A 20,071-nucleotide genomic window follows, 5' to 3' on the forward strand; every position below is an offset into this window, starting at 1 on the left:
TGAGACAGTTTTTGTTATATTCCTGGTTCCTTTTTAAATTAGGCTAACAACTGATTTGCTTTTTGCACATCAAGCAGTGAGCTGACATTTCCATGGAATCATCTATCCTGATGCTATAAAAGTGACCCTTCCCTTTGACTGTTCTTCCCTTTGTTCCCCTTTGTTCTCATAGCTGTATACCAAATTTAACATGCCACTTTGCTGCTAAGTCCCTCAGGTTTGTATGGCCCTTCTCTAACACTCAGCCAATCCACTCATTCCTATACCAAAAACACCACACAAGGACCTCAATATTACATATCCAAAAGAAGATTTAGTGAACCACTGGATTATTCATTATGCTGAAACAGATAACCCAGCATCCCTAGGCAGTAATGAAAAGGTGTTATAGACAAACAGTGACAAATTTAAAAATGTACCCTGTTAAATTATCTGCAGCTGTCCGTTCTCCCTTCTTTGAAAAGCTTTCACCTCAAGGTTTCAAGAGAAGGGAATGTGCAGTTGGGACTCAGTCACTCCCAAAGAAATGTAGAGCCTGAGCATAAAATCCTCTCCTTGGCAACTTAAGACAAGTGAGTTTCCACTGGCAGGCTCCAGGTGCAGGCACACATTTTTCCTGATGCACCTGCCATGATGGCAATGACTTCTGCTAGAGATGCACATCACTGATATCCACCTAAGGTGCAGTGATTTCACCAGAACTTCTGTCAGCACACAGAGACCTTCACACTGTCAGGCCTGGGCCTAACCCATCCCCTGGGCCTTGCCCATCCAGAATTCCTCACTGCAATGGAACTTTTTCCATGTAAAGATACAAGACTGGATGCTCACTAAAAAATTAAGTAAACACATTGAGGGTGGCCCTCCCAGAAAGACATGCAGACATACAAAAGGTCTTTCCATTCCATTTTTAAGCATGTCTTTACTATTTATTTATGAGCTTTTGTTATAACAAAGCCTGGTGTTTGAAATATGCAATATCTGGCCTAAGTGTAATAGAGAATTTATACTTAGTCAAAGAACCTCCACAAATACAAAAATCCTGCCCTAAAGTGTATACATGCCAGCTACTCACTTTGAACAATCCTTATTTGCTTAATAAACAATCAGACCACATCTTCAAATCCATCTACCATGAAAAAAGACCATGTTAAAAACACAGTTAACTTGTCAATTTAAAATGAAAATTTCCATTCCAGCAATAGATAGGGTAAAACCTAAAAAAAGAATCAGTTTAATATTTTATTTACTTTGTATGCAGGGAATTATTGTAACAACACAATTATTTTATTTCTTGAGTCATAATAATTGGGAATTTTGAACATTAGTCCACCAAAACCCACTACATATATAAAGGGAAAAAGAACCCAATGAAATATTGTTCTTTCTTTTTAGAACCTTTAAAAATTGTATGTTCTCCTGTAAAAGAAGTTAGTCTGGTGCACTAAGTATGAAAAAAAAACAAAAAAAAAAGGGAACATGATTCCCTAGAAATAGAGAGCAACAAGCCCAACAAGAAAAAGTAATGAAGCTGAAAATTATCTGAACATTCACTGAGCCAGTTTTTCAGTTTTGTATTAGAAATGGAGTGAAGACAATGCTGGATAATATCTGATTCTCCAAGAACTGATGACTACTCCCTCCAAATTATCAGATCTGAAAGGAGAAATACAGCCATTCTTGAAGATCAGCTGCCATCTAGTGAGCAGTGAGAAAACTGTTTAAAACATTACTTTCAGGGTTTTGTCAATTTAAACTAGATTCTTGGAGGAATATTGTTTGCCACTTTGTAAATTTTGGGATCTGTAAATTATTCAGGAGCATGGCTACTAAAAAGTATGCATTTGACATGAGGGCAATGTCACTCATCAAAGTTTTCTAAGAAAATACATAATAAAATATACATGTGATTCCACAGTTTGTTCAAAATAAGCCAATCCTCTGCTCTTTCAATAGGACATAGTAGTTTTTGGGGGGCTTCACTATACTAAAAAGAACTGAACTATCAGTGTCTTAAAGTAAAATAATCAGTATTACAGCAATAAAATACAGTAAAAACTTAAAGAAGTTTAAGTAAAAATTTACTGAAATGTGCTCATCAAGCAACAATAGCAGAGTTTTTACACTGGACACTAACTTTTGTCACTTTGTTATTTAAGATTAGATTTGCAGGTGTTTTCCTTCTCATAAGAAATCAGATTTCCCAGATGTTAGAATAAGTCTGTTAGAGGGAACCACTATATATGAATATAAACCACAAAGCTCATTGCAAATATTCAATTTTCCATACTTTCCTTTCCTAAACACAACTAAAACCAAGCAGAGGGTCTACTACTTACAGTTTGAAACTCTGAAACACAAATCTGCCATTTTAAACAGAGTATGTTTTTTGTTTAATCAAGTATGTACTTTAGGGCACTCATGTTTATGAGAATCTTTGATGGAAAGAAATAAAACAAGAGAATATGTTTATAAGACATTGTCTTGAAAATACATTTGCCTTCCTGGAATGAAAGCTCCATACCTGGTAAGTCTACATATTCCATATAAACATTTGTGTATGTGTGCAGTACAGAACCATGCCATGAAAAGAAAGATTAAGTAGATATCCAGGAGTAGAGGAATAGAAAATAAACACTGAAATGAGAAAATTTGGTCATGAATTGAAAGGAAGTCTATTACAGGTCCTTTTGCATATAATTAGGCTTAAAGAGAAGGCTTGCTGCTTTTCACACTACGCAGCCCTACAAAATTTTGTGAGCTCCTATTCAGCATTTAGAATTATTATGAACTGGTTCTCTTAACACAGCTTGCTTTTATTAATATGGCTTACTGAAATATTTTGTGTAGAGCCTTGGTTCGGTAAGGAATGTGATTAACCAGGACACCATCACAAAGGTTTTCTTACACTGCCCCACCTGACACCTTCAGGATACAATGCAGGACAGGTTGTAGTTGTGCTCAACCACCTTCTCTGGGTTTTCTGTGAATTTAACTGTGTCTGACTAGCATCAAGCACTTGAGATCCCAGTTCTTGTATGTCTGTGGTCTCAAAGTGTGTGTGTATTCAGCACATGTGACTTTACTTAAAACAAAGCTACTTTCAGGAATAAAACTGTGCACATACTAAATTTTATCTTGTAGCTCACAATGCTGACAGACCTCTTGGAAAATTTTTATAAAAGCACTGCACAATTCATGGCACAATCTAAGAAGGTGGGGGACCAAAACTTTTCTTAAATGCTGACTAAGCATTTGTCAGAGCACATACTGCATCAGGTTTACCAAATGAATTAATATCTGTGTCTTAATTACTTGTGTCAGCAGCTTCTCAAGCCAATGGTGTGGCTTCCCACGTTCTTTTAACCACCGCCCACAGCTGAGTCAACAGTGACCGTAGGTGACAGAGGAGCAGAGGGAAGCACTGGCAGGAGCACAGGAATGGGGACGCTCAACATTTGGGAACATGTTTCAGAAGCCCTGAAAAAACAGGCAGTGCTGAGGAGACAAAAAAAGGGCAAAGAAAGGAGAGTGGCAAACAAGCCCTGTCATGACCAGCTCTGTGGAGAACGAGCCAGATGACAATTAGAAACGGGGTCAGTGTATTTGTCAGTGGGATGAGGGTATAAGTCTCCGGGGCACAGCACTCACCTCACAGGCATTGCTTTGACAGCCCTTCAAAAGGGAAGGCCCAGGGCAGTGGCTGAGGGAGGGCATGAGGGAGATGCCGGACATTGAGTACTGTGGCCATTTCTGGGCCCCTCAGTTCAGGAAGGACATTGAGGGACTGGAGCAGGTCCAGAGAATGCCAAGGAAGATGGTGAAGGGCCTGGAGCACAAGTCCTATGAGGAATGACAGAGGGAGCACAGAGGGCTCAGCGTGGAGAAAAAGAGGCTCAGGACCTTATTGGTCTCCACAAGTCCCTGAAAGGAGGCTGAGGCCAGGTAGGGCTTGGCCTCTTCTCCCAGACAGGACAAAAGGCCACAGAACTCAAGCTGCACCAGGAGAGGCTTAGTTTGAACATTAGGAAAAAATCCTTCACAGAAAAGGCGACTAGATATGGAATGAACTGCCCAGAAATCACCATCCACGGCTGTGTTTAAGGAGAGACTGGACATGACACGGAGTGCCGCGGTCAGACTGACACGATGGTTGGACATAGCCTGTATTCGACAATCCCGGAGCTCCATTCCCACCGCATTCATTCTGTGATTCTGAGGAGGGCGCAGTGCGCGTGCTCCGCTCTGGCGCATGCGCGGGGCCGCCTGTCAGCGCGCGAGCGGCTCGGCGGCGCTCCGGCCCTTCCGCTCCCTGCCCGGGGTCCCGTCCCGCCCGCCGCGGGTCGGCAATGCCGGGCGGCCGCAGTGCGCCGGGCGGAGCGGGAGCCCCGCGGGAGGGCCAGACGCGGTGAGTAAGGAGCCGACGGGCCCGCGCAGAGCAGTAACCCTCCCTCTCGGAGGCAGCGATGGAGGCGGCAGTCTTAAAGCTGCTCCCGCTGGACCCGCGAGATGAGGGCACGCAGCGATGCCGCTTGGGACCTGGCGCGCTCTCCTTGCTGGGAGCCAGGATCGGCGCTCCGCTGAGAATCTCCTTGCCCGGCGGCTGCTGTGTGTGCACGGCGTGGCCCCGGCACGACCTGGCGGACGGGTACCTGCAGGCCGACCTCAGCTGCAGCACGGCGGGGCTGCCGGGCCGGGAGCTGCGCGGGCTCTCGCTGAACGTGGGGCGGCTGCAGCTGCTGCCGCACGGACAGCTGCGAGCAGCGGCCCTCAGAGTGGTCCTCAAGAGCGCCGCGCTGAAAAAGTCGACTCCCAGAGCGGTGTTGCAGGAGACAATCAGAGAGCTGCTAAGAAATGTGTATGTTTCGCCTGGTTATGTTGTTACTGTCGCCCCAAGTCCCGAAAATCCCGTGGTGTATGTTGAAATACTGTCTGCGTCTCCTATGGAGGAGGGAGCTGGATTGATAACTCCCCAAACAAGCATAAAAATTAAGGAGGTGATCACTTTAGAATGGTACAGACATCTGTCAGAAGACACTGCAAAAACTGAAATTGCAGGACTGGATGATGTGGGGAAGTCTTTGAAAGAAATGATTGATTTGCCTTTCCGCTTTCCAAAAACTTTCAAGAAGCTGGGTCTTTCTGTCCCGAATGGAGTGCTGTTAATTGGGCCCCCAGGGGTAGGGAAAACGCTAATGGTAAAGGCAGTAGCAAAAGAGTTGGGTGCGTATCTGCTTGGCATCAGTGGCCCAGCCCTCCATGGTTCAAGACCAGGGGAAGGTGAAGAGAATTTGCGAAGAGTCTTTGAAAAGGGCAGAGAGATGTCAAACGAGGGCCCAACCATTCTGTTTTTTGACGAGATTGATTCTTTATGCCCAAAGCGAGGAAGTTCGAACAATGCTCCTGAAGATCGTGTTGTTGCTCAGTTGCTGACGCTGCTGGATGGTGTAGGGAGCGAGGGCAGGATGGTCATTGTGGCAGCCACAAACAGGCCTGATGCCTTAGAGCCTGCACTGAGGAGACCTGGCAGATTTGACAGAGAGGTAAATAAACCCTGCTACTCATACACTCACATTTTTCTTTCCTTATTGAGGTGGTGGAAGGGGGTCTTCTAGTCATGTTTCATTCATAGTGGGTTTCTACAGGTTGGGACAGGTGTCTTGTTTCTATCTGTAGTTTGCTGGAACTTGAGTATGGTTGTTTTGGGGTTTTTTACTCAGAACACTGAGAGCTCCATATACTTGAAAATTGATGGGAGGAGTCTTATCGTAGAGACATTGACCTGATCTTCAGGGGGTTTGTTTGCTTACAGATGCTTAGCTTTACAGGATTGGATTTTTTCCATTTAAATCCTAGATTGCAGATGTGTGCATTTCTCCTTAAAAGTTCATTTTGACAGAGAACTAGTAACCTGTTGGATCAAAACTTCTGTTCAGGTTTCAGTAATAGAGGTTGGGTCTACTCTGGAAAGCTCCCATTAGTCTAGTATCCAAAGAAGAAAACCACATGCAGTTATACAACACACAGTGCTTGTGCTTGTATTGTTTATTTTCCTGGCTAAACCCACTCCTAGGTCACCAGTTTAATCAAGTTCTTTAATTTTATGGGATTTCTAGATTGTTGAGATGTATTTTTATGATGAAGTTTTACCAGATTTTCAATAATATGTGAATGTTTATCTATTTCATTTTTTCCTATCATATTAGTCTAATTTAGTGCTTGTGATGTAAGGAAATTATTATTTCAGTGTTACAGGACTTGATAAATGCTATCTGAGTGTCTTATCAAATCAAAAACTCTTTATGCAAACACTGTTCCCTTGGAAAGTAAATGGCATTTTAAATATTTGTCATTTGTACAGTGCTGGCAATAGGTTTCCTGTAAAACTCTTTAGTTGGGATATAAGTATTTATAAATTTTCAGTAGCCGATATAAAGAAGAGACAAAATTGCTTGCTTAGGTCTATGAAATAAATGCGTATGGCAAATTATCTACTTAAAATTTTTGTTTGTTCTGTTTGGTTTAGGTTATTATTGGGACCCCAACAGTTACACAGAGAAGATCCATCCTGCAGCTGCTGACATCTGACATGCCCATTTCTGCAGAGGTTGATTTGGCTAAGCTGGCAGAAATGACGACTGGGTATGTTGGAGCTGACCTTACAGCACTCTGCAGAGAAGCTGCCATGCAGGCTGTGTCCCACAGCTCTTGGGTATGCTTGCAAATCAGTCAAGAACAATGTCAGTAATATTGGTACTACCCTTTCCTCATTAATACTTTACTTGAAAAACTCAACAAGTTGAAGACTCACACCAAGCATATTATAAATATGTTGTTTTTGCTCTAAGTTCTCACCTTAGTTCTGTTACTGCATCTGTGGTTTAATAGTGGCATTTTATAGCCTGTTTGAGATAAAATGTGTTACATTCTTCAGTGTGTGGTGAAAATGGATTTTGCAACTTTTTTATTTCTGTTCATAAGATTGTAGAATGTGATGTATGTTAACCCTGAAAGCAACTATTTGATTTAGTAGACCACTGCCTAATGGAGCTATAATTTAGGGACTAGTACTTTTCTCTGAAACATTAATTTCTGTTAAAATTGGGGGGTTTTTCCTGTGTAAAAACTTGCTGTTAAAGAGGTAATATTTTACTTTATGTTGCATTTTTTGTGTCTGCAGTGTTTAAGCTCATTAGGTCAGGAATTGACTTCCTTATTAGTTGTATTTAGCCTTATGTGAAGTATTTTGCATATTAATGCAGCATTTAAGTATTGCATTAAAATGTTGCTAATATACTCTATCTGGGCTTATTTTTTAGGATTCAACTGAAACTGAAACCATTATTAACATGGGAGATTTCCAAGAAGCTTTTAAAAAAATACAGCCATCCTCTTTTCGAAGTGCAGTTGGACTAACAGAGTGTAAACCTGTGACTTGGGAGCAAATTGGTGGTCTTGAAGATGTGAAATTAAAGTTAAAACAGGTAATGTATTAAACTAATTTAGATAAACAACTAATTTCTAATAGGTACTCCAAGGTATTCTGTAACCCTGCATTATGGAAATTATTTATTTTGCAAATTACCTAATTATAAATTGTATTTTAAACATTATTACAGTGTTATCTTGTAATCTCAAGGTACCACCACCAAGCATAATAATATGGGAAAATAGGCATGTTTTTAGTAGCTGAAAAATACTTAACTTGTAGCCAGATAATTTGTCCATTCCTGAATATTTATCCATGGATGGCTTTTGACTGTTACCTCTTCAGGAATGCTTTTACTTCTGTTTCAAACAGAAAGTTTAAGCAGGGGGCGTTATATGAAGAAAGACTAAATCAGTATTCTCTGATTTCCAATTAATGTTTGCATCAAGGAGAGGAAATTATGTACTTGGCAGTTTTATTGATTGCTTGTTACTAAGAATTTCATCCCTTTTTTATGTACTGCCAGAGTATCGAGTGGCCTATGAAATTTCCTGAGGCATTTGCCAGGATGGGCCTGTCTCATCCCAGGGGGATTCTTCTCTATGGGCCCTCTGGGTGTGCCAAAACCACGCTGGTGAAGGCTGTGGCCACGAGTTGTCACTGTTCCTTTCTCTCTGTAAGTGGTGCTGACCTCTTCTCACCTTATGTTGGAGATTCAGAGAGGATTTTGTCTCAGGTACAGTTTTTAATTTGTGTAAGGTTCTGTAGTCTGTTTTTGCTTGATTTTTGTAAAGTACTAGTTAGACCTTAATTTTGTTGTTGAAAAGATGATAGAGCTCTCATCTGATTATAAAATAGAAATGATTTAGAGATTCACATGTAGATAAAGTGAGAGTCTATCCCTAAAATTATACCAATGTTAAACTTCAGATTTCTAGCCTTTGTTTTCAGTTCATTTAGGAATATATAAAAAAGAAGCAGAATTTGCCAAAAGTAAATGTAAAGTAAAAGTAAAAGCCAGAACAGCTCTTAAGAATCATTGCAAATATACCTTTAAAGTTAAGTAAAATACAGAGTATATGTAAGTGGGATTCTTTTTTCAGGCATTAATGTTTTATTTTATTACCATTTGTTGAAAAGGTTTTTCGCCAAGCAAGAGCAAATACTCCAGCAATAATATTCCTGGATGAGATTGATTCTATCTTGGGATCTCGGGCACTCTGCAGAACTGGCCATGGTGTCTCAGAGCGGGTTCTCTCTGTGCTTCTCAATGAATTGGATGGGGTTGGGCTGAAAGTTACAGAAAGAAGAGGAGGCAAGCTACAGCTTGAGGCTCAGTGCCAAGAGCAAAGTGATGAGGAAAGAAAGGTATTTATGCTCCCTTTTCTGTATAGGAAGAATGAGAAGTGCTGTCCAGTTGTTTCAAAAATTTCAGTTGTTGGCTTTCGCATTTTAATCTTCAAATCCTTGGACTTAAAAACATGCAAGAAGCTGTTTCACTCTGTCATCATTACTAGTTTTTAGAGGATACTGTACATAGGCTGCTGATTGTTTTTACATACACTGTTCCTCAGTGAGGCTTTGACCAAAATACCCACACAGGCATTACCAGTTGAGTGTTTATCTTCTGTCACAAAAATCCTTTTATTGACACTAAAGTAATTTTTAGATTGATTGTGCGATTTTTACTCTTAAACAAGTTCCTCCCTGAGCTTACTTTTTATAAGTACTTTCCCTACTTCATTTGCAGCTCTTTCTCACACATGATGCATACAAAAGCAGCACAGTTATGATCAGTTAGTTATTTAAACACAAACTTGTACCTTCACTTGTCAGTGAATTATTCACAACATTTAATATTTAGCTTTTTTGTATATAATTTTTTTCTTATTGTGATACTCTCTGGGGGAATAATAAAGAAAACAGTTCCAGAATTGTAGGATACTGGATTTTTTGCATATAAAAAGTTCCTTGTTCCAATCTGGTCAAAGGAAAGTCTTTATTTGTTGCCAAGGCAGATACTAACTATATTTCTTCTTTGTCATGTAATCTGCCCAGCACCAAGGCATTTTTTTTACCTCAAGAAAGATAAAATACTAATATTGAAGGGAAAGTAAATACATGTAGAATTACATTATCTTTTTGCCCTTCCTCTCTTCTCATTAGTAGTTAACTAATATCTTTTGATAATATCTATCTCAACCATGTTGCACTAATTTGTTTACATGATCTCTTACTCAGCTAGAGTTTCAGGAAACTTTGAACAAGGATTTCATGGTAGTTGCTGCAACAAATAGACCAGATATGTTGGATGATGCCTTGCTCCGTCCTGGAAGGCTGGACAAGATGATTTATATTCCACCTCCAGATCTGAAGGTATTACACATCCATACATGGCTTTAAAGGGAGAGATATTAATTGCCAGCATACTTTAAGAGCAAAAGGGGCATATTCCTGTAACATATGTTACAAGTGATGGGTGTTTCACTGGAGATCAGTCACCAAATTCCAGGTACAAAGAAAAAATTTTAAACGTAATAAAGATACTTGTATTTTAAACACTAATAACATTTTAACTGGTGTAGGTAGTTATCATACTGCATGTGGAAAATAGAGAAAATGTATATTTACAAAATCAAGCTACAGTTCAGGAAATATCAAAATAAGTTGTCTGTCCTTGCTTCAAATAATTTTTGTATACTGTTCCCAAGTCTAGTGTAGCTATTTGTCCTGAGCTTCACATAAAAAAGTTGTCCCAAAGCATGCCAAATCAGGCCTGTTCAGCCTAAAATACTGTGTTTTCATGAAGCAAGCAGTGGCTGTGGATAATAAACCTTAAATATATGAGACAACCAGAAGTGCATTATCTCCATTAATAGCATTTTATTCTTCCACCAAAACCAGGTAGTTTTGGTGCTTTTCTGGATTTTCCTTGGCTCTAATTTCAAGTTTGATACTGCTTTGGAGAAAGATTAATTTTTGGTTTGTTTGGTTTTGTTTTCTTGCATAATATGCACCAATTTACAGGGAAGACTTTCTATTTTGAAAATCTGCACTGAAAAAATTCCACTGGATACTGATGTGTCATTAGAAGATGTGGCAGTCCTAACAGACCTCTTTTCTGGAGCTGATATTGAAAACCTGTGCAAGGAGGTAAGAAATATTCCTGGCTCATCTTGAAATAAATTCTAAATAACAACTTTGAATGAAAAAAGAGAGCTAACTCATAGATGTTACTGAGCCATCTGCAGTAGAGGTACTTTGCCAATTTGCATTGAAAATCCAAAGAAAATGGTTAAAACAGAAGAACAAGGGTTCATTCTTTAAATAAAAAGTTATGGTAACCTTACTTGCATCTTTATCTCTTTTTAAATAACCATAAGTTGTACCATGCTGTTTTCAGATGCTTTGACTAATGCTTTTTTCCTATTTTAGAGTACTTACAGTATTCTTTACAATTTTAAACGTGCTAAGTTGTTTTTTTTTCTTTTAAAGGCTGCTTTGTTGGCATTGCAAGAGAATGGACTCGAAGCAACTGCTGTAAAACAGGAACATTTTGTGAAATCATTGCAGACTGTAAAGCCATCTTTAACCATAAAAGACTTGGAATTTTATGAAAAATTCTCTAATCAAGAATTAGCCTCTTGAATCTATAAAGGAGTGGCATAAGTATTTTTAAATATATTGCAAAGATTTTGAAAAGGTTTGCATCTTTCCTGCTTTTTAATACTGTACTTACTGTAGTTTTCAGGGAGTGTGAAATACAGTAAAGTGTCACTTTTGAAAAGTTCTGTAATTTAAATAATGAATAATAAATTAAAATCTTGTTTGCTTTGGGTAGGTTTACATCTGATGAAACAAGTAATTGAAATACTTAGATAAAACACTATGGAACAGCTTAGGGTTACTGTAGATTTCCTACTTTTAATTGCAAAAATGGCATAATAAGAAAATTTAAAATGTGTTGTGAAGTCTCCAAAAGACAGCAAATACAAAGGAAATAGAAAAGCTTTCAGGAAATTAAATAGGAAGAAGTCCCACTCTATATAAAATGTCAGGTGTTTTATATGTGCCTCTCTAGGCTTACATTCTTAAAAGCAGATTCCAAAATACAGTGGCAGTGAAAGGGTTGCCAGCGCTTAACTCCTTGGTGTAGGTTTGGAAGTCAGGGGTTTTGGGAGTAATTTTGGATTAGTTACTGCTTACTGTACAACATTTGGATTGAGTAAGCAGATACCAAGCGTGTAATCAACTCAAACTATAATTTCTTCTTTAGAAAAGGGAGTTTGCATAATGACAATTTCCGCAGAATTACTTTCCCCACCCAGCCATTCCTTGTCAATACATTTTTGTGGCTTGCCTTCTAAAATACACAGACACTTCTAAGGAAATTGGTGTTACATGTATGTAAGTGTGCATTTTAACTTGCTGGAGTAGGAAGGTTTTTATTATTTTTTATTACCTTTTCTTTTTCCCAGTGAAAATGCTTGGGAACAAAATACACCACTCTCAAAGACAGTTCCTTATTTCAGCTGAGGTTCAGAAATTATAAGCCTATTAACAATTATTTCTCTCTCATAACAAGCACACTAGGGACTGCACTGAGTGTGGTTTATAGTGAGATGGATCACAAAAGGAATTTCCAAGGCAATTGGTGGCTGAGGAAGGCAAAAGGCAGCAGTAGAAGCTGTTGTAACCTAGGAAAGAGCTCCGATACAAGCAACTGCCCTCCAGCTTGGCTTTCATCACCAATTTATAGAAAGGACCATCCTGTAGCTTTATTGGTAGCAACAAATAGACAGTGCTCATAAATACACAGAGTTTTCTCAGCAGCAGTGCTGAGAAAAAGCATGAAAACTGTCTGTTTTGCTTTCCGGTGTTTGAGAGTTTCCATTGGAATTGCTGCATCTCAAAGTTGTTACAGTGAGATGCTGCCAGCTCTTCAAAGATGCTGCTGCTGAATTTCCACACTTGCTCCCTAGGAGGACCAGCTGAGCTGTTTGTGCCCGGTCATGTCTGTTCCTTGCTGCAGGGAATGAGCAGAACGTGCAGTGCAGGCAGCCTCTCCTTCCTCTCACTGCTTTCTAGTGGGCTAGAGAGAAGGGGAGAAACCAACAGATGGAGTCACCTGCTCTCACCTCCAGCCTGCCCCTGGTAGTTTTTCTCAGAGAAGGATATTGGGAAGTGATAGGAGCTGTGAAACACAGGACAGTGATGAGAACCTGGGCCTGGGTTGAGCTTTGCTGCAGCGCGAGGGGACACGGTGACACCGGGCTCCTCTTTTGGTCACTATAGGCACCTCTTCGAGCTCGGAAGAGTCAGCTCTGTCATCACCGGGGCGTTTGCCTACATACCTGGAGAAGGGGACAGACAGGAGGACAAAGGAGAAGTGGAGAAGCCAGGTTGGAGTGCTGCAGGCAGGGAGAGAGAAGGGCTGGGGCGGGAAGGGCGCAGGCCGCGGCCCGCTCTGTCCCGCCCCCTCAGGGCCCGCTCTGTCCGGCCGCCGGGGGGCGCTGTCCCCCGCTCAGGGCCCGCTCTGTCCGGCCGCCGGGGGGCGCTGTCCCCCGCTCAGGGCCCGCTCTGTCCGGCCGCCGGGGGGCGCTGTCCCGCCCCCTCAGGGCGCGGGGCTCAAAGAGCGCGGGGCGGGCCCGGCCGGCACCTCCTGCCGCAGCCGGGGAGCGCCCAGAGCCGCCGCCGGAGCCGCTCCGCAGCCGCTGCCAGCATGAACAAGGGCATCTTGCACACGCTTAGAACGAAAAGAGAAGTGAGTTCGCCTGAGGGGTCCGGGCCGTGGTTACCCGCCCGCGGGGAGGGGATGCGGGGGGCTCGGGCGGCTGCACCGGGGTTGCCACTTGATTTCCCGAGAAAATGGGACTCGCCTAAAGTTCATGTGTTAAAAGTTAGGTGTGGAGAAGGGTAATACAGAGGTGAAAGTGAAATTCACGTATTAAAAGTGAAGTGGTGTAAAGAGTAATATAGAGGAAATATACAGGAACAGGTAATCTCTGCCTAGTTCTGTGTAACCCTTGCTCCCCTACTCGTGGGTCTGGGACATAAGATCAGCTCTTTTCTCTGTTTTATCTTTCAGCTCATCCCCCTGGCCGGAATATTGTCCTTCGCAGCAGCTGGGGCGTTCTCTTTTTGTATCTATTCCCTATTCTCCAAATCTGATGTGATGTAAGCAAAAACTTACTGCTTGGAGCTTACCCTAACTTGTTTTATTCAACCGAGTATTTGACTATCATGTTTTACACACAGAAAAAAAAAATTGTGCCAGGCACATGTTCCAGAGTACTGGAAGTACTGATAATGACTAAAGTATCTGCAGATTGTAAATAGTGAGGAAATTAATTAATTTGGAGTGTAGTCCAAGTTATTTCCTAACTTTTGATTTAATAATTATGGGGGTTTTGCTTTAGGTATAAGAAGTTTTAAATGTTATAATTAAGAATGTCATATAATCACAGAGGTAGATGAGATGCACATATATTGCAACCAGGCTATTGACTTGTATGTAAAGAACAGTGTTTGATTCCAATGGCTTGGCTGATAATTGGAGCCAAATCCTATACTCTTAAAGGTTTTGGGAGTATATTTATTTATTTTAAAGAGACTGGAATAGGCATTTTAACTGTTAGGGTAAAAGTCCCTTGTGTCTTTATTCAGTTTTGATTTTTCAGCTTGCTTCCCTCACAATGATATGTGAACAGTGCTGGTTTGCTTGGTGCTTTAGAAGCTGCAAATAAAACAAGCTATCATTGATTCCTATCCAGATTTTAAAATACAGTGCTCAAACCTGTAAACTTGTGTTTTAGGGAACTGCTTACTAAGGTGAATAGCTCTACTGACAATAGGCTGCTCATATGAAAATGTGTTCAAGGACACACCTTAAAACATAATACCTGTTTTATCTTCTTTTAAAGCATTCACAAGATTGGCAGTTCAGAACCATGGGAAACTATTGACCCTGCCAAGCCTCAGAAGGTAATTTGTACATATAATATATGTATAAATAGCATAAATTTCCAACACAATGAATCACTTTTTTCAGTTTGTAAGAACTAGCAAAATATGAACGAGAGAACAAGCGTAAAGTTGATGTGTATCTAGTTAAAAGTGGAAACAAATACTTCTTTCATTGCTTTATGTCTTTACCCTATTAGTTAAGGATCTCTTACACTGTAGGTCTGATCTTAAATTCATACTGTACTTCTGGTTGTTGTCCTATATCCATTCCCACCCCAAACATGCATTTACTCAATTCCATTGATAACAGTGGAAACTTGTAGTATAGAGGAAGTGCTGTTTACCCTTACCTTGTTCCTGAATTACAGAATTGAGTAAGAATGTTTGAGTACTGTAGCCTGAAGGAAAAAGATCTTAATTTATTAGAGCACTTAGGATAAGGAAAAGTAAAATTATTTGGTGTGATTACCTAATTAATATCCAAGTGATTTTTTTCAGCAAGTTATTGTGTCATCTGTTGCATATTTCTGAAAGGAAAATGTAAATCCACTAGAACTTCTTCAGCAATAAGCTGATCTTTGATATGGGGAGGTGTGGGAGTCGAGTAAATGCTCACTGGGATTTTACTAACTTTCATATTTTCCATGTCTTCCAGCTGGTAACAATCAGTCAGCAGTGGCAACCTATAAAAGAGCTGGAAGAGGTCAAAAAGCTGACGAAGTGAGAAGTTTCTGTTGCCCCACAAAGGTACCCTATGAATCTAGTGGAATCATTTCTGCACAAACTTGACTACTGAAATCAGTGTGCGGAAATGCTTCTGCTACATTTTTAGGGTCTCCCTACATTTTTTTGGCCTCTGGATGAGGAGTTTGATGTTGCTTTAGAAGCTGGCATACAGCATCCACATAGTCCAAAAATCTGAATCAAAATACTCATTTTCAATAAGCATTTGATGTAAATTTTTGAGTATTCAGATGGCAATTATGGATCAAAAAAGCCTTCATAGTTTTTGTAGCATTTCAGGATTTGTTTCAAAATACATTCATTTTGCCATTTTATTAATTTTTAATAAAATAAATTCTAAATTTGTACATTTCATGTAAATTCAAAAGCCTTTCTAAATTGGGAATCCTGGTCTCCTTTCAGAGATACAGAACTTTCTGTTCTGTATTTCAATGTTGTATAGAGAGACCAAAGTCATAGCCAGAGGATGTCCTTGTATGGCAGCATATGTGGTCACACAGTACATTTGCATTTTTTGTCTGTGTTAGATGTGGAGACAGATTAACAAAACTAATGCTGTGCTGCAAATACTAAAACTTACCTACCAAGGAGTCGAATAGGTTATTTAAGGGTGTATTTGAGACTGCAGATTTAGAACCTCAAAACCTAAGGGTTAAGCATGGCTAGAAGGAAAATGAAAATCAGGTAAATATTGTTCATGATTGAATTTTTTTGAAGTTACTAGAATTAGAAAATCTGCATCATCCAAAACTACAAAGTGTTAATTTCTTATTTTTGTGCAAGGTTGTTCAAGTGCAAGCTGCAATGTACTGCACAATTAACAATATTTTTAAAGATTTCTACATGCTATTAGGAATATCTCTTTTATCAAATAGAAACTAGCTGATTAACATTAGGAATGATTCTATGAAGAGACAGTTCTTCTTTAAGCTTCTGTGTGTTTGATTATGGGTTGGCCAGGGAAAGAATGCAATGGGCAGGGTCCCAGTAAAATCATGAGACAATAAGTGCATCCAATGGCAGGACAGTCCTTTTGTAGATATTTTCTGTATGTGCCCTCTTCCAAGCAGTTTCTCAATCTATTGCACAGTTTCTTTTACAATGGATGGTCAGAATTCATAATCCTTTCTGTGAGGAAGAAAGCAAAAGTGAAACAACTGCTAATTGGGAAAAGTCCCCTTAAATGAGTAATGGTCAAATGCTTTAGGTTATTCTGCAGCAAAGACAAACTTCATTTAGAAAAGCTGTCTCCTGAATTCCAAGGTGGCTTGGCTTCAGAAGCTGTTTTCTTCAGCTGAGGAAAAAAATAATCTAAATGTTGCATAAATATTTGTTTATCTAGTAAGGATGACTCAGCAGCATTTCTGCTTTAGAGTGAGAGGAACTACTAGTCTTCAGAATAAGTCCTTAGCTTGTGTTTAAGGAATGACATTGCAAGAAGATTGAATATCATAGAACCACAAAAATACGGAGCTCTGAGGAATACAAGTTTTAAATGTTTTAAAACAGAAAATATATTAAAAACTTTCTCTGTATTTCCACATTTCTACTGGACTGTAGCAAAACCAAAGTGCCATGCTCCAAGTTGATGCATTAATTGTTTTTCAATAAGTCACTTTTTTTATCTGCAAATACTATGACCTAAGTATCTGTCAACATTGGGAAAATAAGTGTAAGTAAATTTTAGTTAATTTTTGTATTTAGCCACATTTCAGTGATGTTTCCAGTAGCACATTAAGCAGTGTGACTGCTGTCAGTCATAGGTTGTTGCTTATTTTATCGTGTCCTGAAGCATAACAGCTGTGCTAATAAATCTGTTTTCCTTTGTAAGCTGTTCTGTTTTTCTTTATTAATATGGATTTCTGGGGAGGGTTTTCACACAATCTAAGAAATCAAAAAAAAAATTTTGGCAGTTCAAAAAGATTATGAATATTGTTAAAGCTCTTAGGGTTTTGTGTCTTAGAAGACTGTCCCTAAAAATCTGTCTACTGCATAGAGCATTTTTTTCTTATAAGTAGCATACACCAAGAGCAATTACTGTGTCTCCCCAGTCAGCTACTCAACATAAATCTATAAAGCAATGTACAAGTTATTTCCTTGTTCTACAAACACTAAAGATTCAACGGTTGAATTTTATGAGCTGATGTTTACGAGAACAGTAAGGCTTCCCTGATCTGTGTCATGCAAACCCATGAGTTTTCATTCCATGAACAATTTAGAGGCTATTGAAATAATTTAACCACTTTCTTATTTCTCTCTATTTCCTTTTCTGTCTTTAGTCTCCTGCTCCGTTCTGTTCTTGGTTTTGGTTTGGTTGATGTTGGGTTTTTTTAACAATCACTATCTTTGCTCACCCTAGCTAGTACTTTTACATGGAACTATATCACTTCCAAATTTCATATTAATTATGAAGTTTAATAAAAATGGTCACTGGTTTGTTAGAGTTTCCAGTATAGGTTGGAAGCCATTAGAAATGTGTTTTAATAGTTCTAATCACTATTAGAAATCCATCCTTAGAATCTATGGTCATGCTTCTCTAAATTTTTCTATGTAGTCTATATGTAAATAGTTTTCTGGAAGAACAGAAGAATAGAAGGCTGCCTTTTGCAGTGTATATACAATGAATTGATAATTTTTGTTATTACAGTAGTACTTCAATGCCGTAAATCTGCAGATGTTGTGGTGATGTGGCAATCAGAGTGTGTTGGGGCTGTTTCTTTGCATGTGATAGCCCCAGTATCAGCATTTCTCCTTTGGCTCCCCTGCATTTCTCTGCCACAAGGTGCTATTACTGTAGTTCTGCACTGTCTGGTTCCTTCAGTGGTGGTTTTCTGCAGAAAACAGTAACTTACAGAGCGGGCTGATGCAACTGCTGAAGGAAATGGTTCATCCTGCAGTTGTTGTCTGCCTTGGTGCAGAGGGTGGCTGTCCCTAGTACGAGCTGTGGAAAACAAACAAGAGTAATGGGAATGATTCACTGAATCCAGTCAATATTTGGTGTTGGACACTTGTGAAAAAGCTTTCATGTTAAACAAACATGGCACAGTTTTCCTTTGCTGTCCGGCACATCCACATGCTGTACAGGAGCACACGGACAATGAAGTCCCATAAAAAGTGTAACTGAAATAGAAATAAAAGCACTACAGCTGGCTTGGCCTGGGGCACTGGGCTTGGTGGGTGTTGCCCCTCAGGTGCAGATGTGAACAGGGAGCAGGCAGCTTGTGTGCCCGAAGCTCTCTCCGTGGGGCAGCAGCCATGGCTGTAATGGCCCCTGGGAAGCCGTGAGCTGACACCGCATCCAAAGCACCTCGGCCTGTGCGCCTCGCCCTGGCCAAAGATCACACACCCTCACCAAGGTGTGCCAGCCCTGTTTATGCTGGACCTTGCCCAGGTGAACAAGGGGTTTACTTTAATTAGCGTTTGCTTTTAGATAATTTTGTTGTGCATACGTTCTGGCCAGAGCCATTACTGGGGAGGTGTTGCCCTTCAGGGCTCACCCAGGATGTGGGAGAGCCCCTCACAGCACAGGGAGCCCAGGGCTGGAACAGATTTCACCCTAACAAGGGAGAGCTGTCCTGCAGCATCACCACGATTCCTGTGTGGGGACTGAGGGCCACGTGAGCAACGTGTAAGAGTGGGGGTGGCAGAGCACTGGTTGGGAGCCCTAGAGACAGTTTGTCTGGGTACCAGGATACAGGCCAGTGCTGGCCTCCACTGCCAGGTTACCAAATTAGTTTAAATAACCCCTCATCTCTTACCAACAGGGGCATGGCAAAGGCTTTGGTTTGGTGTTGGTTTTCACATTTAAGATTTCCAAGGTTTGGCCTGGTGTGCCAGGCCGGCTCCGTGGCCTCTGTTCAGGGGGTGTGACACTGCACGGCTCTGTCTTTTATCTGATGCTGCTGCTGCACAAATAAGGAAGTAAATGCAGAAAGTCCTGATCCCTGATAGTAACAGAAAAATCTTACCAGTTTTCCAAAGAAAAGCAGTCATCCACTGCTAATAAATCACCAATTCACTACATTAAAAGAAAGGGAAACATGGGGGTTTTATTCAAGCTGTTAAAATTTCATGTGATGATGCATCTTTCCCTTCTGCTGTGACTTTTATAATTCAATGAAGCCTACATTTTTTTTAAGACTGTTAGCACTATGCTGCCCATGCTGTTTTATTAAAACATTATTAAATATGTTAGCATTATGCTGCCATTCCTGTGTTTAGTTTTCCTCTTGGCAAATGCTTTGAATGAAACATGCTATGGTCAGAAAAAATTAATTCATCTTCAAGACTACAGTATCCACCTTACTCCCTAAAGCAGAAATGCACAGCACAATCCCAGTCACAATGACTTGCAGTTCTAGTCATTGCCTCATTGCCAAACTCTTGCCCATAATTTCCATGTTACAATAGCATGTTTTACAAAGTAGATGAAAAAACATCAGTTTGAAGTTAGGTGAATGTTTTATACTGATTTCAGGGAGGCATGGAATTAATACAGTAAAGTTTGTAGTGGTTGTATATACGTACTAGTATGTGTTTTTTAAAAATTCTCTCTCAAGAAAAATTAAAACGTTTAAGAACTGGGCATGTCTGTGTTCAAGTTCCTGTATTTTTATTAGTTCACAGAGGAGGCATTTCCACTACACAAAACAGGGTGTTACAGGGAAGTTGGTGTTTGAGGATTTACTGTTGAGAGTGTCACTTCTCAGTAGGTGTAAAGGGCACAGGTGTACACCCTCTGCAGTAAACAGAATTACCACCAAAGTCATAGGTGGATTCCCTCAATAAAGAACCAAAGTGTTTGACCTTCCTGTCTGCTTTTAGAAATCCCCACAGGTGTCCGGCTGGCAGTGCCACAGGTATAACCTGCATTCCTTAAGGAACAGTACAGCACAGGGTATTGCTGTAGCTACAGTACATTTGTTGAAACAA

The 20,071-nt window shown here is 40.2% G+C and overlaps 2 protein-coding genes across 2 annotated transcripts; both read left to right on the forward strand.

The window, feature by feature from the left end:
- The first annotated feature begins 4,466 nt into the window (after positions 1 to 4,466).
- Positions 4,467 to 11,275, forward strand: AFG2B (AFG2 AAA ATPase homolog B). Its single transcript, XM_066559037.1, has 8 exons — positions 4,467 to 5,543; positions 6,527 to 6,712; positions 7,320 to 7,484; positions 7,956 to 8,165; positions 8,570 to 8,797; positions 9,671 to 9,805; positions 10,457 to 10,582; positions 10,925 to 11,275. Exons 1-8 carry the CDS (start codon positions 4,467 to 4,469, stop codon positions 11,075 to 11,077), a joined length of 2,280 nt encoding a protein of 759 aa, XP_066415134.1. The 3' UTR covers positions 11,078 to 11,275.
- A 1,831-nt stretch (positions 11,276 to 13,106) lies between these two features.
- On the forward strand, positions 13,107 to 16,969 carry C13H15orf48 (chromosome 13 C15orf48 homolog). The gene is made up of 4 exons (XM_066559038.1): positions 13,107 to 13,193; positions 13,518 to 13,606; positions 14,353 to 14,413; positions 15,051 to 16,969. Exons 1-4 carry the CDS (start codon positions 13,152 to 13,154, stop codon positions 15,117 to 15,119), a joined length of 261 nt encoding a protein of 86 aa, XP_066415135.1. The 5' UTR covers positions 13,107 to 13,151; the 3' UTR covers positions 15,120 to 16,969.
- The last annotated feature ends 3,102 nt before the right edge of the window (positions 16,970 to 20,071 follow it).

This window comes from Molothrus aeneus, chromosome 13 (genome assembly GCF_037042795.1).
Source record: "Molothrus aeneus isolate 106 chromosome 13, BPBGC_Maene_1.0, whole genome shotgun sequence".
Classification (NCBI taxonomy): domain Eukaryota; kingdom Metazoa; phylum Chordata; class Aves; order Passeriformes; family Icteridae; genus Molothrus; species Molothrus aeneus.

Bases quoted from the DNA above. Each gene is read 5' to 3' on its own strand.
- C13H15orf48 (XM_066559038.1), top strand. From the start codon at position 13,152: ATGAACAAGGGCATCTTGCACACGCTTAGAACGAAAAGAGAA. The intron at 13,194-13,517 runs GTGAGTTCGCCT...TTTATCTTTCAG, and splicing joins CGCTTAGAACGAAAAGAGAA to CTCATCCCCCTGGCCGGAAT. The intron at 13,607-14,352 runs GTAAGCAAAAAC...CTTCTTTTAAAG, and splicing joins TTCTCCAAATCTGATGTGAT to CATTCACAAGATTGGCAGTT.
- AFG2B (XM_066559037.1), top strand. From the start codon at position 4,467: ATGGAGGCGGCAGTCTTAAAGCTGCTCCCGCTGGACCCGCGAGATGAG. The intron at 7,485-7,955 runs GTAATGTATTAA...ATGTACTGCCAG, and splicing joins TGAAATTAAAGTTAAAACAG to AGTATCGAGTGGCCTATGAA. The intron at 8,166-8,569 runs GTACAGTTTTTA...TTTGTTGAAAAG, and splicing joins CAGAGAGGATTTTGTCTCAG to GTTTTTCGCCAAGCAAGAGC.